Below are 18265 nucleotides of genomic sequence, written 5' to 3'. Positions count from 1 at the left end.
ACAGTCGACAGCGCGGCGGCCGGCTCCGCTATAAAACTCCATGACGAAATGCGGAGCATCCTACGATCATCCTCATGTACACTATGACGGGACCTCGACCTCGAGCATACTGTCGTGGAGTGAGTCTGACAGTAAGAATAGGGGGTACGTAGGGGGAGACAAGGCCCTAGCTACGATGAGGTTGTACACGCAAGTTTACGAGTTCAAGCCCCTCTCGGAGGAGGTAATAGCCCTACGTCTCGGTGCCTTGGAGGCTTGTCGACTGGATTATGCGTGAGAGTTATAAGGAGTGCGAACCCTTGTGCCAGAGGAGGGGGGTGGCTTATATAGAGTGCGCTAGGCCCCTCCAGCCCTCGGTTACACAGGGTTCAATATGGGTTAAGACAGGGACGTTACTGATAACGCCAGTTATTAATGATTTTTATGACTATGGAGTGAACGCTTGACCGTTGCCATCCTGAGGTGACTACGGAGTGATTCTTTGTATGGTCGAGTGATACTACTGCAGTCGAGTGAAATTGAGGTATGCGAGTGGAATCTCTTGTCAAGTGGATTGCACTTCGAGGTGATATCCATACTGACTAATAAAGGGATTGGTTCTTATGCCCGTCCATCACAAATTGTCCCCCAAAGTTGCAGAATATTACCCACCGATGCCACCTATAAGTAACAAAAGAAAGACGTTTCGCACAGGGGAATCCTGCTTCGTGCGGCTCACGTAGTAGGGACCTCCTATATGGCGCTCTGCGTGCTGAGAGAAGATGCATTCCCGTTTGGGTCGGCCCATGTGGAGACAGCCTATTTTTTTAGTTTGGTTTTTGTTTCTCTTTTTCCTTTTTCCAATTTTTTCCTACTTTAAATAAATTGAGACTTAAAAAATTTAAAAAATTGAGAATTTTGAAATTAAATGTTCAATAAATCATAAAATATATGTGGATTCAAAAAAAATCGTGATTTTTTAATATATTTTTATTTTTTCTCAAATGTACATGATTTTGAAAAAAATATTCAAGAAATAAAAAAATTCAAGATTTTGAAAAGAAGTTCGTGTATTGAAAAATGTGAATAAAATTGAATAAAATGTTTGCCATTCATAAAATATAATGAAATTCTGAAATTGTCCTAAATATTATTAAAATGTTCATCGATTCTAAAAATAATCACCATTTCAAAAAATAAAAAAATGTTCACAGTTTTATAAAAATATTTGCAAATATTTATGGATTCAAAAAATAATCATGATTTAAAAATGTTCACGAATTTGTAAAGATGTTCATGCGCGTTCACTACGCCCGGATGTTGCCTTCTATGTCCGTATATTGCACCTAAGCAGAGGATACCGTATCCAGCTCGAAAATCAATCCTGTGTCCGAGTCCGACTGCGGCTCCCTTTCTTGTCCGAGCGCAGCTCGGCACCCTCCTTTTATATACTCCCTTGCACCGCTTATTTTTCGAAAAGGAGGATTACCCCCGGCCTCTGCATCTGAGCGATGCATGCAGCAATTTTATTAATTATTCTCAGAGACCTTACAAATCATTACATCAGTAAGTCTGAAGCCACCATCTTCGCGACACCTGTCGCTACTCCTATTCCCTTGATGTAGGGGTGCCGAATGTCCGAGCCTAATACCAAACAGACATCGCACAAAAACCTAACATCTAATGCCGGTTGCCCCATCCCAGCCACTTACCGGGAATGGGTCACACACCGGTCCGGCGCACTCACCGAGGCTACCGCAGCCGTCATCCACCTAACCATCTTCAGAGCAGGTATCGACGCAAAGACCTTGCTAGGTCAGCTGTCGACGCCACCATGACGCCAGACAGCGCCGCCGCCCTGCGCTCGTCCATCTAGCCGCATCTGTCGTCGATATCCAGCTGCACCATGCCGCCAATACTCGTCGTCATCGACGCGGTAGAAACAACGCCGCACCTCCTGGCAACCTCCACACCATCGCCACTGCTGGAGCTACCGGAGTCCATCACCCGCAGCATCTCTCCGCCGAACATCAGAACCTCCCAAGACGGCGCCTCCATGGAGGGTACGACGCGAAGGACGCCGCCGCCGTCCAATCCAGACTGAATTTTGAACATCAGAACCTCCCTTGCACCGCTTATAGCGACACAATTACAACAAGAGATCTCTAACAACAACAACAAGCGATCGAGATCGAGATATGCACCAGGGACGCATCGGCGTGAACCCGGCCGCCGGCATGTTTCCACCGCCGCCGCCGCGTTTCAAGTTCAATCACATGTTTCCCGTGCAGGTGCAGCGCCCGCCGTTTGTCTACCACGCCGTTCCCCTGCCGCCGGTACAGCCGCAGCTGGCGGTCCAGGTGCGCCCTGTGTGGGCGTGGAACTTCAACGAAGAGTGGGGCTACCTCCTGAGCTTCGCCGCGTGCGCCCGCTACGTCGCTGTCGACGTGCACTACCCTGGACTCGTCCACGACGCCGGCCAGGACCTCAACAGCCTGCCGGTGGAGCACCGCTACGCGCTCATGAAGGCCAACGTGGACGGCCTCAAGCCGCTCCAGGTCGGCATCGCCGTCTGCGACCACCTAGGCCAGCAGGTCGCCTGGGAGTTCAACCTCCGCGACTTCTGCGGTTCTGCCGCCCCGCCGACCCGCACGACGACAAGGCCCTCGACTACCTCGCCCGCCGCGGCCTCGACCTTGACACGCTCCGCAACCACGGGGTCGACGCCTACATGCTCGGCGCGCTGCTCATGGGTTCCGGCCTCATCGGCGTCGGACACGGGCGGCCGCTGTCGTGGATCACCCACGCCGGCGCCTACGACGTGGCGTACCTTCTCAAGATTGTCACGGGCGGCGCCCCGCTGCCGCACGACGTGGCCGGGTTCCTCGGCGCCATGCGGTACTACCTCGGCCAGCAGGTCTACGACGTCGCCACGATGGCGGCCGATTGCACGGGCATGCCGGTGGGGCTGGACTGCATCGCCACTAACCTGCGCATCCATCCGCCGTGGGGGAGCCCTCGCCTCGCAGGCGCCGCCGGCGTGCGCGCGCTTCTGGCCTTCAGGATTTTGAAGGACGGGCGGTTCCGCGGCAACGTGGAGAGGTTCCGAGGCCTGCTTCAGGGCCTGCAGCATTAGTTCTTCTTCCACGGTCGATCAGAATCGCACACGAGCAACGTCCTTGGTCAAGAATTCGAATGTGCAACGGACTCATGCTACTACAGTTTTTTTTGCTACGCCGGTCAAGTATTAATTGGGCACTTGCGTCGGTCTATGGTAGTAGTTCAGAAGATTCTTTTTTTTCGATGTGTTCAGAAGATTGTTACTACTACTGCAGTTTTATATACATATTATTATGGGTCAAGCGTTTGTTTTTCTCGTCGCAAAAAAACAAAAGAAAACATTTGATTTCCCTTTTAGGTTGTATTCAAAACTTCCAGTCAAGGGTTCTTTTAGTGATGCGTGATGTATTTGTTGTAATAATTCGCAATACTTTCTTCAGTATTTTTTTGTGAATATACTTACTTGAGTATTATATGTATAAACAACCATCAACCATGTATACAATCACTATATTCTATTGTGTGTGTATTTTCTTAGTAGTGCATCTCCAAAACCGGATATAGTATTTGTCCGTGGACGTGTCTGCGAAAAGTGATACGAAGAGCCAGCCATCCAATGCTTATCGTAAACCTTCGCCCGTTCAACCAAAAATTAAAATAATTTGTAGCGGACGGTGACCTCGTACGCCTGCCCGGGTTGGGCGGCGGCACCTCCACTGGCGAAAGGGCACGGGGAAATGATCGAGTAGTTTAAAAATGGTACCTATCATTCAAAAAAAATGTATCACTGTGTAGCTGAAAAATGCTCAACACATATTAAAAATATATTGAAAAAGGTGCATGTCAAAAATATTAATCATATAATTGAAAAATGTTCAATGTGTTTTAAAATAATATTTCTGATGTACACAAAAATGTACAACTTGTGTTGCATAAAGTAGACATGTACTGAAAAACAGAAAAAGGAAAGAAAAAAAGAAGAAAAAAACCAAATTTTTTTTTGATAGAAACAAAAAAAAGAAGAAACATGGAAGGTTCTAGAACCGCCCCAAACCGGTGCATAGAACCTTTCTCAACCTGCTATGGGATCTACTATGTCGGGCCGACACATTTAGTGGAGCGCCAATGGCGAGACCGAAAGATTTCTGGCAATAGGCGAGAAATAGCACTGGTGAGATTTGCGCCCACAGTTCCTGGGTATAGACCTAGGTGATAGATTGCTTTGGATCGGATAGGTTAGATCATTCTGGTGAACCTACCTTCTGCCTGTCCAGACGAGCTCGATCCAGCGCCGGCCATGGTGATGTGGTGATGGCGGCGATGTGGACAGAGAGTAGATGGCGGTGGTGGTGGAGCTTCCCGTGAGCACCGCGCTAACCCTAGATCGGTAGGGATTGTAGGTGGGGATTGTGGTAGCGATTAACCTCGTAAGTCATGTCCCGGCCCCCACCTCTGTTTATATAGCACGGGTCATAGGGGCCCACCAACCATGATTTGGTTGGGCGCCCCCGATCAGGGCGAGAGTCAGGGGCCCGTTCATCCCGTTGGGTTCGAACGGGAGAGAGATCAACCTAACATTCTCCCCCTTGATCTCAACTTTACTTTTAACTTTATACTTTCTAGTTTATTTGTTTCATCACATATTGGTACATAGAGTATGTTTCATCATCACAGCTTAATTGCCGTTAGAATCATACAGCTACAACATACGTTATGTTCAGAAGCAAATTCTGTTCCTTTTGGGCATATCCAGAAATCATAAGGCTTTCCCTTAAACCCATGCCGGCTAAGTATTCCTTGAACACATTGGGTGGTAAGCCTTTCGTTAGCGGATCCGCAAGCGTATCCTTTGTCCTTATATGCTCGAGACTTATAGTTTGATCCTGGATTTTATCTTTCACAACATAATACCTTATCTCTATTATTTTGGCAGCATTACTCGACTTGTTGTGAGCGTAAAATACCGTGGGCTGGTTGTCACAGTACATCTTTAGTGGTTTGTGAATACAATCTACCACTTTCAAGTCGGGTACAAATTTCTTTAGCCATATCGCCTGTCCCGTGGCTTCAAAGCATACTATAAATTCTGCATACACCGTGGATGATGCAACTATCGACTGCTTGGAGCTTTTTCACGAAATAGCTCCCCCAGCGAGAGTGAATACGTATCCTGACGTGGATTTTCTATCATCTCTGTCCCCCGCAAAATCTGTGTCTGAATACCCTTTTATCTCTATGGAATCACTTCTCATGCATATTAGCATGTAGTCATTCGTGCCTTGCGCATAACATAATGCTTTCTTTACCATATTCCAGTGCTCCATGCCTGGATTCTCTTGATATCTACCGAGTACCCCGGTGATAAAAGCTAAGTCAGGGCGAGTGCACACTTGTGCATACTGTAAGCTGCCAACTGCCGAAGCATATGGTATTGCTTTCATTTGATCGATCTCGTACTGGTTCTTGGGACTTGGAATTTCCCAAAACTATCGCCCTTGACTATAGGAGCAAGTGTGGCTTTACTCGCATGCATATTATACTTTTTAAGAACCTTTTCTAAATATGCTTTCTGCGATAGTCCTAAGACTCCATTGTTCCTATCTCGGTGAATTTCTATACCCAAAACATATGATGCTTCACCAAGATCTGTTATGTCAAAATTTGAGGATAAGTATTTCTTTGTTTCTTGTAGTAGACTAACATCACTACTAGCAAGCAAGATATCATCCACATACAAGATTAGGAAAATATATTTCCCATTTTTAAACTTTGCATAAATGCAATTATCCTCAATATTTTCTTTAAATCCAAAACTTTTAATCATTTGATTAAACTTTAGATACCACTGCCGAGAGGCTTGTCTTAATCCATAAATGGATTTCTTCAGGCGGCATCCCATATTTTTCCTTGCCTTCCATGATAAAACCCTTGAGTTGTTTCATGTAGACCTTTTCTTTTAAATCACCATTTAGAAATGTTGTCTTAACATCCATTTGATGTAACTCTAAATCAAAATGAGCAACCAATGCCATTATGATTATGAAGGAATTCTTACATGAGACTGGATAAAATGTCTCATTGTAATCTATCCCTTCTCTTTGTGTAAATCTTTTTGCCACGAGTCGTGCTTTATACTTTTCTATATTCCCTTTAGTCATACTTAATTTTGTAGACCCATTACAACCTACTGTTTTGGCTTCTTCAGGAATTTCCTCTAAGTCCCAAACATCTTTGGAACTCATCGATTTCATCTCGTCATCCATTGCCTTCATCCACTTCGATGAATGAGGGCTTCTCATGGATTCTTCATATGAGGTGGGATCTTTTTCCATATGAATCATTTTTGTGTTATAAACTTTAAAGTCAGTAGAAATAGCTGACTTTTTTAGTCTTGTAGACCTTCTAAGGGCCTCAGTTTCTGGCACATTCTGTGCCTCAACTTCTGGCACTTTTTCTAAAATTTTCGGTTGCACCTCCCTTTCATGCTCAACAACGGGTTCAACGGCTCTTGATGGACAGGTTCCTGGTCTACCCCCATAGTTATCATGGGTGGAGTTGCAATTGGTAGTGAGAAAAATGGCTCCTGAATCATCGGCTTAGGTGCATGCACCCTCTTCTCCTAAAGATCAATTTTCCAAGCTACCAAGCTCCCCCTCATCATTTCGTCCTCTAAGAAGACTGCATGTCTCGTTTCTACAAACTTTGTATATCTGTCTGGGCAGTAGAAACGAAAACCCTTTGATCTGTCTGGATAGCCAATGAAGTGGCAACTTATTGTTTTGGGATCTAACTTTGCAATGTTTGGATTAAACATTTTGGCCTCAGCAGGGCACCCCCACACCCTGAGGTGTTGTAGGGAGGGCATCCTTCCTGTCCATAGCTCATACGGTGTTTTGGGCACCGACTTGCTTGGTACTCTATTGAGAATGTGAATGGCGGTTTTAAGCGCCTCCATCCATAATCCCAATGGCAAGTTGGAATAACTCATCATGCTGCGCACCATATCCATAAGTGTACGGTTGCGCCTTTCAGCTACTCCATTTTGCTGAGGCTCGGGCTACTATGCCAGTCTCCTGCAAGAACTTTGCAAAAGGTCCAGGGACTTGGCCATATGGAGTGTGCCGACCGTAGTACTCTCCCCCATGGTAGGACCTGACTATCTTTATTCTTTTATCATGCTGATTTTCAACTTCAGCTTTGAATATTTTAAATTTATCCAACGTTTCAGATCTTTCTTTAATTGGATAAATATATCCATAGCGAGAGTAATCATCTATGAGTGTTAGGAACGAGTCATATCCATCCACACTTTTCACCGAAAATGGTCCACAAATGTCAGTATGGATGATTTCTAGTGTGCCTGTGCTATGGATTGCACCTTTTTTATTTGTTTTGTATACTTTCCTTTAATGCAATCTATGCATTGTTCCAAGTCTGAGAATTCTAACGGAGGAAGAATTTCACTTTTGACTAATCTTTCTATTCTCCCCTTGGAAATATGGCCCAAGCGACAATGCCATAATTTTGATGAGTCAAATGTTCTCTTTCTTTTCTTTTGTTCTTTATCCGATGCGGAAACATGTTCATTCACATTGCATACAGAATGCACTTTTTCACGAAGTGATAACAAATAAAGCTCATCGTGTAGTAAAGCATCACCCACATAAGCATTATTATACCATATGGCACACTTGCCATGTCCACAATAACACTCATAATTTTCTTTGTCCAAACACGAAATGCTAATTAAGTTTCTATTACATGATGGAACATAAAAAACATCTCTAAGTAGAAGCTTGAATCCATCAGCTAACTCCAAGGAGATGTCGCCGACAGCTTCAACTTCCGCTTGAATTCCATTTGCTACCTCAATGCCTCTTTCTCTTCTTAGCGTAGTCCGGGTCGAATGGAATCCCTTGCTTTGCCATTAAGGACTTCAGTCAAATAGGACAGTCTTTCTTGTAATGCCCGGTCTTCTTACAGTGGAGACAAGTGTCTTTGTCCACTGGGAAAGGCTGTTGCTGACGCTGATGCTGATAGGGAGCTTTTCCTTGTGGCTTTGAAGGAGAACTTTTGTTGTTTTGATTGTAATTCTTTTTCTTGTGACCCTTCACATAGTTGAGTGTACCACCATGTGAGGCTTTGAGTCTGTCCTCTTCTTGGACACACGTTGCTATTGTTTTTTCAATGTCCCATGTTCCAGGTGACATATTGTAGTCACAACAAAAGTTTCAAACTCCTTTGGCAATGAAGCCATGACCAGGTGGATCAGGAGCTTTGGTTTGATCTCCATATCCTCATCCATGGGCTTTAACTTTGCTGCCATATTGCTCATCCTGAGGATGTGCTCTCTTATTCCATGACTACCACCTGTGTAGCGTTCTGTCACCAGTTGCTCTAACACCTGGGTGTTATATATCTTTGAAGAGCCAGTGAATTGGCTCTTTATCTTTGAAAGCAACTCCCCTGCGGAAGTGCACTCTACAATGGAGCCCACAATGGTGCTCTCAATTGTATTCTTTATAAATGCCATGCACTTTTTGTTTGCATTGACCCACTTTTGGTTTTCTATGATGTATGACATCTTCAAAGGAGCATAATCTCCCCTCTTTTTAGCCCACACAACATCATCATCAGTGGCCTCTCTTACTGGCTCTGTAGGTCTGACCGGCCGTGATTCATGCAGAACCCAGTCCAGATCAGCACAGACAAATGCCAGTTCAACTTTCTTCCTCCACTCAATGTGATTGTCACCTCTGAGTGTCGGAACATCTTTTAAGCAACTCATCAAGTGAAAGCCTCCTCAAATTACAATTTAAGTGAGATCAGTATAACAATCATATGCATTAATCTAACGTTGGTCAAATTAAACATACAATTGTCTATGCAATTAAATCTATATTACTGTTGGGCAAAAAAATTATAAATAAATGCACCTTTAAATTTCAATAATAAAACATGATCATGTTATTAACAACGTTGGTCATAAAAACAACAAAATCTATTACTGCCATGAGAACAAGCTGCCGACGCGTATTGTCACTGCTTGACTGCTTCTATACCAGAGCCGGCTTGATCTTGCTAATGTGAACCAGGAAGTCTTTGTACACGTGCCCCTAAAGACAAAACTGGAGTCGTAGTTGTTATCGTTGAACCCTTAAATCGATATGAAGTGCCTGACACTAGATCTCGTCGTCGCGCACGCACTACAAGAAACCCTAACCTTCCCGCCTCAACAAGAAACCCCTAATACAGTGAGTCTAGGTTTGCCTGATTATTGCGCCCGTCACAGCACAACCCCCTATGTACTGTACGTGAATGTTAGGCTGGTTGTAATGGGGAGTATCATATACTAGTATCATGCATATGATATTAGTGTATGATACTACCTCCCTAATGCATAATATTATATATTAGTATCATGTAGTACTCCATTTATTGCCATGCATGACACAAAGTAGTATAGTTGGCATGCCATCTCATCAAAATTGCCTAGTTGGCATGCATGATACTAGCTACGATACTACCATTACGACCAGCCTTATGATAAAACGGATGTGTGTGTCATTCCTTTCCATTTGGGTCTATCTAGGTCTCAGTCGACTTAGACTTCGTGAAGTCTAAGTCGGCTGATGTCATCTAAGACAGATTAGGCCCGTTTGTTTAATCGACAGCCGCTGGGTTTTATTCTTAGCTGGGCCATTTTTGTTTCTCCATTGTTTTTTTGTTTATTTATTATTTGGGCTGGGTTGTTTGTTTCATTGTCTTTTGTCTTTGTTTGTTCTTGACACCACAAAAAAGTGTTCAACAAGAGAAGTAAATAAAAATACATTTTTATGTCACTAGTCCAGCACATCGCCCAGTCCTTCTCTTTGTGCGTCATCTTGCTTCTCCTTTTATTTTTATTTTTTTATAATTTGTTTAAAAAACATTTTGTATATTAGAACAAAAATCAATTTTTAATGTAACAAAGAAACAAAATGGAAACAAGACAAACTAGATAGTGTGGCACCGTTTTTCACAAATCAATCTTTATAAGTTGCTATCCGCAAAAAAAATCTTTATGTTGCATACAAATGGAGGTCATGCAAGTGTGCTTCCAAAGTGGGTTGCGTTGTTTTTCTCAAAAAATGATAATAACAAAAAGAATAAAAATTCAAAACACAAGGGTAAAAAAAGAAAAATAGTAGAAAAAGAAAAAGAAAAGGTCAGTAATAACCTGCTTAGCAGGCCGCCCAAGCCAGGTGTGTAGTTGCAAAAAAGTCAGTTGAAGCCGGGGGCGAGACTTGAAGTTGCAAGCCTACTATCGGACATGCAATTGCAGTCAAGGGCGACACTTGCAGTTGCGAGCCTAGTGTCAGACATGCAACTCCCCCCACCCCCCGTCCCTGCCCCCAACATGATTTTTTTCAGTTGCAACCATGTTAGAAGACATGCAATTGCAGTCGGGGGGTGACTGTTGCAGTTGCGTGTCTAGTACTGGACATGCAAGTTCCCCCACCCCCTCTCCTGCCGCCCTTTAACAAAAACATAAGACCAGTTGCAGTTGGGAGGGAGACACACAGTTGCATTCGGGGGCGACACTTGCAGTTGCATGGCTAGTATTCGACATGCAACTCCACCCCACCCACCTCTCTCGCCACTCTTACAAGACAAAGGTTAATTGTAGTAGCGGTGTGTGGACATGTACTTGCATTACGTGGCGACACTTGCATTTGCAAAGCCTAGTGTCAGACATGCAACGACCACCTCTCCCGATGCCCACTTACAAAACAAAAAATGTCAGTTGCATTGGGTGTGTAGGCATATGGTTGCAGTCGAGGGTGATAATTGCAGTTGCAAGCCTAGTATTGGATATATATGCAACTCCCCCTCCATGTTGCTCCCTTAACAAAACCAAAAAAGGCCAGTAGCAGTCGAGTGTGTAGGCATGCAGTTGCAGACAAGGGCAACACTTGTAGTTGCAAGCCTATCGTCGGACATACAACTTCCCCATCTCGTGCCGATCACTTACCAAAAAAGTTCAGTCGCAGCCGGGTGTGTAGGCATGCAATTGCAAAGAAAAAAATTCAGTTGCAGTCGGGTGTATAGGCATGCAATTGCAGTGGAAGACGACACTTGCGGTTGCAATACAACTGTCGTACATGCAATTGTAGTTGCAAGCGTATTGTGGGACATGCAATTCATCCCCTCTCCGTAAAAAACGCAAGGCCAGTTGCAGTTGATAGGGGACATGCAGTTCTAGTCGAGGTCGAGACTTGGAGTTGCAAGCCTAGTATCGGACATGCAACTTCCCACTCTCTCGCCGCCCACTAACAAATCAAAAAATGTCGGTTGCCATGGAGTTTGTGGGCATGCAATTGCAGTCGGGTGTGCAGGCATGCAGTTCCAGCCGAGGGTGACACTTGTAATTGCAAGACTACTTTTGGATATGCAATCCCCCCCTCTCTCTAACAAAAAACACAAGGCCAGTTGCAGTCGGAAGGGGGACATGCAGTTGCATTCGAAGGCGACAGTTGAAGTTGCAAGCCTGGTATCGCACATGCAACTCCCCCTGCCTCTCCCACCGCACTTAGAAAATAAAATGTTAGTTGCAGTAGGGTGTGTGGGCGTGCAATTGCAGTAGGGGACGACACTTGCAGTTGGATGCCTAGGGACAGACATGCAATTGCCCTTCTCTCGACCAAAGACTAATAAATTACATTCAATGACAACACTTACAATTGCGCCTAATAGTGAGCATACAAGAAAAGGATTTTAAATGCACTAAGAAGACAAAATATAAATAAATAAATAAGAAACATGGATTTTTTATAAAGTAAATAAATGAATAAAATAAAATAAAAATGAAACAAGAAAAATGGTGACAATACAAATGCAAAATAAAATCAATGTCACGAGAACGCCGATATTTTTTTGGTTAAAAATCACTTATGAAAAGATAAATAAGAGGCAAGAAAATAAAATAAAAAACACATAAATAAATCCAGAAAAGGCCAGGCTATCACACATCCCTGCCCACGCATAAAATAAAGAAGAACGAAGGAGCAGGCCAGACACACCCTAAAACAGCCCACCACCAAAAAAAATGGAAGCAAACTTATTGGATACGAGAGAAAAAATAAAACAAACAAAAAAATTACCAATTCTTGGTCTCTTTGAAGACATGGAGTTGCATTCTGGGGCAACACTTACAATAGAGGTCCATTGCTACCAAATCGACTAAGACTTGGCTAATTCTTTGTCGACTAAGAATAACAAATTCACATAAAATAGATTTTTTGGATTAGATATTTCCATCTATACTTCTTTTAGACTGGCATACTTAACACAAAGCCAAAGCTAAAAAACCTAGAAAAGAAGACATGGATGCTTGTTCTATACAAAAATGCGTGCGTGTACACACATCTGAAAAAAGGAAATTATGGTTCTAAAAAATGGATGCTGCACTAGAAAAACTACATAAAAAACTATACATTTAGGGATATTTTCTATCAACAACAACCACCCATACGCACACGGTTTCTAGGAAAAAGAAAAAGGAGAAAAACTCAGAAAAGATGCTACTGCAGTGTACGAATTCTTTTCCTTTTCACTCTTAGACTTTGTAAACTTTGCAGGCAAAAAAAAAGACACACCGTTCAAGGTCCGCCACTCTCCTGCCTAGCCCACTCAAAGCTGACAAGAAAAACAAGACACGAAAGCAGCCCACTAGTCCGTCCATCTACACGGGCCAATTTACAATTAAAAGCAGTTTGCACGTATCTAAAAGTAGTAGTAGATCTAATGGTCTACGAGTCGACTGAGACTTCACGAAGTCTCAGTCGACTGATTTTCAGCAGTACCGTTTCCATTTACTGTCCGCACCCCCACATGTGAAATTATTTGGTTCTCCACTGTACCCATTAATAAGTGTTACCTGATCATGGAACATATTTAGAGCAAGGTTGGAAGCACAACCAACAATTGTCTACTCCCTTATTGCATGAGTGGGTCCATACCGAAGGCAATCAGAACTGATGCCATCCAGCAGCCGCCGACTGGGCAAAAATGGGTGCACGAACTATTGGCATCCATCACAGCCACATACAGATCAATAGTTCACAGCGACTTTTAAGCAAACTGCAGAGGTAAAGGGCTCCCAACCCTGTGCTCTTCGGCCTTGCCCACGCACGCACGCGCGACGGGTCCTCGTTTCGCGCTGCGCCTGAGCTAGCTAGCGGTGGATCCTGAAGTAGTGGAGCACGTCCTCCCTGCTGGCGGCGGCGGCGCTGTAGGCCTTGATGAACTCGCTGAACTCGAACTCCTTGAACTTCGCCGGTCCCGTCGCCTCGTTCACCATCTCCGGGGCCGGCCCGATGCGGCACTCCATCTTGCGCATGATGAGGGTCACCACCGACAGCCTCACCGCGGCGGTGTTCGTCACGGCGCGGTGCTCCACGCTGGCCAGGAGCCCGTTGGTGATGATCTCCATCTGGCGGCCCAGGTTGACGACGAAGGAGCCTGGGATCGGGCGGACGAGGAGCCACCCCCCGCCGTGCCTTGCCTGCAGCCCGGCGACGTCGCCCTGCGAGAGCACGGTGAGGAGGTGGCGGTCACAGTGCGGGAGGAGGCCCAGCGTGAGGCTTGGGTCCGGGCACGGCGGGTAGTAGTTGACGTTCATCTGGGTGCTGCCGCCGCTGAGGTCGCCGGCGAAGAATCCACCGTCGAGGCCGAGCCCCTCTGCGATGAGCCGGAGCAGCGTCTGTGCAAGCTCGTGCACCGCCGCGGAGTACTCGGCGAGGGAGCTCCTGAAGCTTGCCGGCTTTTCCGGCCACTCTCGGACGTGCTCGTCGGTGACCGGGTGGCAGTTGATCTTGAGGTAGTCGAGCCAATAGCGGTCCCCGTTCCGGTCATAGGGGGTGCTGGAGGACACGCGGAAGTGCTTGCTCAGGTCATCGGAGCGGTACGGCAGCTTCTCCTCCGCCGGCATCCCGAAGAACCCCGCCGCCGCCTCCCGGAACCCCTGCACCACGTCCTCCGCCACGCCGTGGTTCACCACCTATATATGGAAAGATCGACCGGTCAGCTACCTCGGCTCAAGCAATGTACCTTCCGTGCCTAAGCGTGAATCAACCGACGTGCCTGGAAGATGCCGAACTCCTTGCAGGCCTTGATGATCTCGGCGACGATCAGGTGGCGCTGGCGGTCGTCGGCGGCGCGGTGGAGGTCGATGACCGGTATGGCGACATCGGAGCTGGGCTCGTCGTTGAGGAGCGAAGGGCGCTTCTCCGGGGGCAACACGTACTTGTCCGGCACGGAGGTGTGCACGGGGCAATCGGACAGCAGCTCCATCTCCGTTTCCGATCGATCAATGCAGGGCCGGTCCATACATATCCGGGGCCCTGGGGCAAGACAACAAAATGGGGCCTTTCTGGACAATAAAAAATTCTGAATATATTGTATTTTGAAAGCAATTCAGTACATATCATATGATGGTCTTTGAACTAGAAAACACATGCCACACATTATTTATTTGTAATGATCCAGAGAACTACATCATAATAGTATGGAAAGAATATAGTTCTAGATCGCTCTTCTAAGTACCACAAAGAGACCATCATCTCGCTCTTCTAAGTATGAAAACCTTGTCAATGTCTCTAACAAACTCAAGAATTTCCATAGCACGCAATGGCAGTTTTTACAAATTTAGCACAACATTTGTGTAATTCAATATCATTCAATAACTTCAAGTCTTTTGAGTCAAGTAAAAAGCCAAATATACTTCTGAACACTTTAAGTTCTTCGAAGAACTACCGGTTCTAAAAAATTGTCAATAAACCTTTCTGAGATCCTACCAGTTCATCTCTATTTTTTTTCACTTCCCTTTCTCACTGATAAACATTTTTTAGAAGACATGTCACTAAACAATCGCAGAAGAATAGTCAATACAGGGAATAAAGTCACCTGAATATGGGCATATGGCTTGATGTCAAATTGGCGATGTAGCTTCCCAGGTCTGCAAGCCTGCAACACTCATTCCCCGTCACCCCTTCTCATCCCTGGATCCAATGAAGATTTGAAGAACAGGCCAACAAAAGAGTAGGAACTAGGAAGAGAATAATTGGAGATGTCAGATGGAGCAATCGGAGGCGGATAGCCGGGTTATTTAACAGGGAATCAGAAGAGTACTTGATTAGGGGAAGGAGGAAGACGTACCATCTCTGATGCGGTGATGCCTCAAACGTCTACTTGGTGAGGAGTGTCGAGGATGCAAAGAGATATGATTGGGGAAGGGAATAGCATCGTTGGTCTCCATTAATGGACGCACTGGAGCGGAGCGCCGAATCTGGAAGTGCGCGGGAGCGGCGGCGCTGTTCTCTGAGGTGAAGAATTTGGGGGAGGAGCGAGAAGGCGAGGAGACTGGAGACGCGCAACAGAGAAGCAAAGCGATCGATTCCTTCATTTTTTCTAATACGTATACTATACTACTACCTGGGCCGGGGCCCCTGCCTCCCAGGGGCCCAGGGCGGTCGCCCCGTTGCCGCGGCCTTTGGGCCGGCCCTGGATCAATGGATCTTCTCTTCTGGCTTGCTGGCTGGCTGGTTAGAAGAGTGTGATATATAGAAGGGCGTGCTTCAGTACACCCCCTTAAAAATATTGAAAATGGACCGCGTGACACACGTGGTTAGCAAGATCACAATCCACAGAAATATTGAAAAGGAATACTTCATCTAATAGAAAACATATGTAGTCTTTTTAGTCTTAGGAAATTCGATCCTAATTTTTTAGACAATGCTAACGCGCACAGGTATGGTGTAAGCCAAATCTGTTCACACGTTCTATAACACACAGACTATGCCACGTCACCGCATGCATATAAGAATCTTTCTAGATTTTCAGTTTTTAAAATGTTTTATCTCTTAAATGAAAAATTCAATTGAAGATCCGTTTTCACCATTAAATCCCTCGCGACGAGATTTTCGAAACTAGATCTCATATCAATATATTTCGACAAATTTTTTTGAGGGTTAAAAGCTGCCATAAAAAAAAACTAAAATTGCCATGCTCTACAAACTAAAATTGCCACATGGCAACTTTAGTTTAAACACTATGGCAACTACAGTGTAAACATCGTGGCAACTTTTGGGCAAAAAAAAAATCGTCGAAGCATATCAACATGGGGTCTAGTTTTGGAGATCTCGTCGAGACGAATTTAATGATGAAAACGGATTTTTAATTTGATTTTTTAAATTAGGAGATAAAACATTTTTAAGCCGAAAATCAAAAAGATTCCTGTTAATGTCATCTGTTCATACGTGACAAAATGAGTGATGATGGAGGCGTATGTGTGATGTGCAAGTTACCGCACATGTGGGCGTTAGTTTTTTCAATTTTTTAACATATATTGGTCGATCCTAATTTGATTGCATTATTGATTTGTTTGTCAGTTTTGCATCATGTATGTGCTGGCCAGTGGCCACCATGCATGTTGTGCCAAGAAGCAACCAGCAAACAATTGCAGTGAAAGAATAGCGAAGCTGGTACACGCGAAGATCAAGTTTTTTAGAGATGTGCCCGCAAAAAACAAAGAAATTAGTCACATATTTTAGATCAAGAAAATCTGTGTCGGACTGGTCCGTGTCGTTGTCATCGTCAGACTGTCCTTCCACAGACGGAAGCCTTGCCTGGCTACTGCCTGATGCTCGCTGAGGAGCCGCTCCACTTCCTTCTGCGTTGTGCGGAGAGCCGCCTCGGCCAACACCGTCCTTGGCCGGGGAGCCCTGCTCTTGCCCCTGCCAGTGGCGCCGTGGCGACAGAGGTGTAAGGGAGCGGCCACTCCTTCCCAATCTTGGCGAGTTCCCCGTTGAGGCGAAGCAGTCGCCTCGTGGATGTCTCCGCATGGTCGGGGGTCGCGGTGTTGGGCTTCGTAAATGTCGCCTGACGCGCCACATTGTGCCACTCTCTCCGCACTGTTTTCGTAGAGGCCTTCTCCTCCGTTGAGACGATGCCCCACGATGAGGTGTCGTCATCGCTGCAACCACCGAGGTAGTGGAGGACTTGCTCATGCACCTTCGCAGTTGGTAGGGGCAACTCCTTCACGGCCTTGGCAACACTGACGGAGCTACAGCCAAGCAAAACTGTGTTATGGCCCGTCCAAATTTGGTGAAAATACACTAGGATATTTAAGCAAATGGGACATCGGATTAAAATAGTCTGACTTCCCTTCAATTTGGCCAGCCCAGGTTTTTATGTGTAGCTCCGCCACTGTTTGGCAAGCTAGTACACGATTAAGATCAAGGTTCTTTAGGAAGCTAGTAGTATATGTTAAGATTAAGTATTGCCTCCGGGTATAAAGTTGTACTAATTCAGGCGAATAGATAGGACGGGAACGTTTGGTTCCTGGGTGTATATACACCTTGTATGAAAAAATAAATTAGCAATTCAACAAAAAATCAAAAACTCCGGAAATATTTTTGAAATGAACTTGACCTTCTATTGTACTTGTGAGAAAATTTTTACAAAAATAAAATCACCCTTTGACTTCTTTTCAAAAAAGGCAAATTTTTGGTCAAAATAGTGTGACTGGCGACCTATAATCACTGTTTAAGAATTCGTCCGATTAATCAGTTAACATGCCAGTTAAACGCTACTCTTAGGGTGACCGAATCGAATAGCACCTATTCATCATGTTAACTTGTCAGACCGATTAATTGGCCAGTTAGACCGATTAATCGGTTGTTAGGCTGATTAATCACTGGTGACCCATTAATTTTTGGGCAAACAAATCCCAAAAAAATTACCCTATAACCCCTCCCATCTCCTTCTCGCTCCTCAATAGCTAGGGTTCGACCAAATAGTAGCATATTTTGGTATATTACATAGTTAAGAGCATGAGAGTATGGTATAATACATAAAACTAGATATATGTTGGCAATTCCTATTTAATCTACCGATTAATGGTCGACCGATTAATCCAGTTAATAGGCCAATTCGCCGATTAATCACTACTCCCAAGCCGGCCGAGCAGCTACCAGTTACCGATTTATTGAACAATGCCTATAATAGCAAAAAAATGTCTTTTTTTGCCCTGAGGACAATGTTGGTTTTTTTCGTGAAAATTTATATACTAGTGCAAAACAATGTCAAGTGTAATCCAAAAATACTTTTGAACTATTTTGACTTTTTGTAATTACTAAAAAAATTCCCTATATAAGATGCATATACAACCAAAAACCAAAGTGTA

At 44.8% G+C, this 18265-nt stretch overlaps 1 protein-coding gene across 1 annotated transcript; it reads right to left on the bottom strand.

The window, feature by feature from the left end:
• Window positions 1-12936: 12936 nt before the first annotated feature.
• Window positions 12937-15053, bottom strand: LOC119272557 (2'-deoxymugineic-acid 2'-dioxygenase-like). Its single transcript, XM_037554024.1, has 2 exons — window positions 14164-15053; window positions 12937-14080 (listed from the first exon to the last, which is right to left on the bottom strand). The coding sequence occupies exons 1-2, from the start codon at window positions 14407-14409 to the stop codon at window positions 13256-13258; spliced, it is 1071 nt and encodes a 356-aa protein (XP_037409921.1). The 5' UTR covers window positions 14410-15053; the 3' UTR covers window positions 12937-13255.
• Between the last annotated feature and the right edge of the window lie 3212 nt (window positions 15054-18265).

This window comes from Triticum dicoccoides, chromosome 3A, assembly GCF_002162155.2.
Source record: "Triticum dicoccoides isolate Atlit2015 ecotype Zavitan chromosome 3A, WEW_v2.0, whole genome shotgun sequence".
Taxonomy (NCBI): Eukaryota; Viridiplantae; Streptophyta; class Magnoliopsida; order Poales; family Poaceae; genus Triticum; species Triticum dicoccoides.
This window is presented reverse-complemented; position numbering and strand designations above follow the sequence as displayed.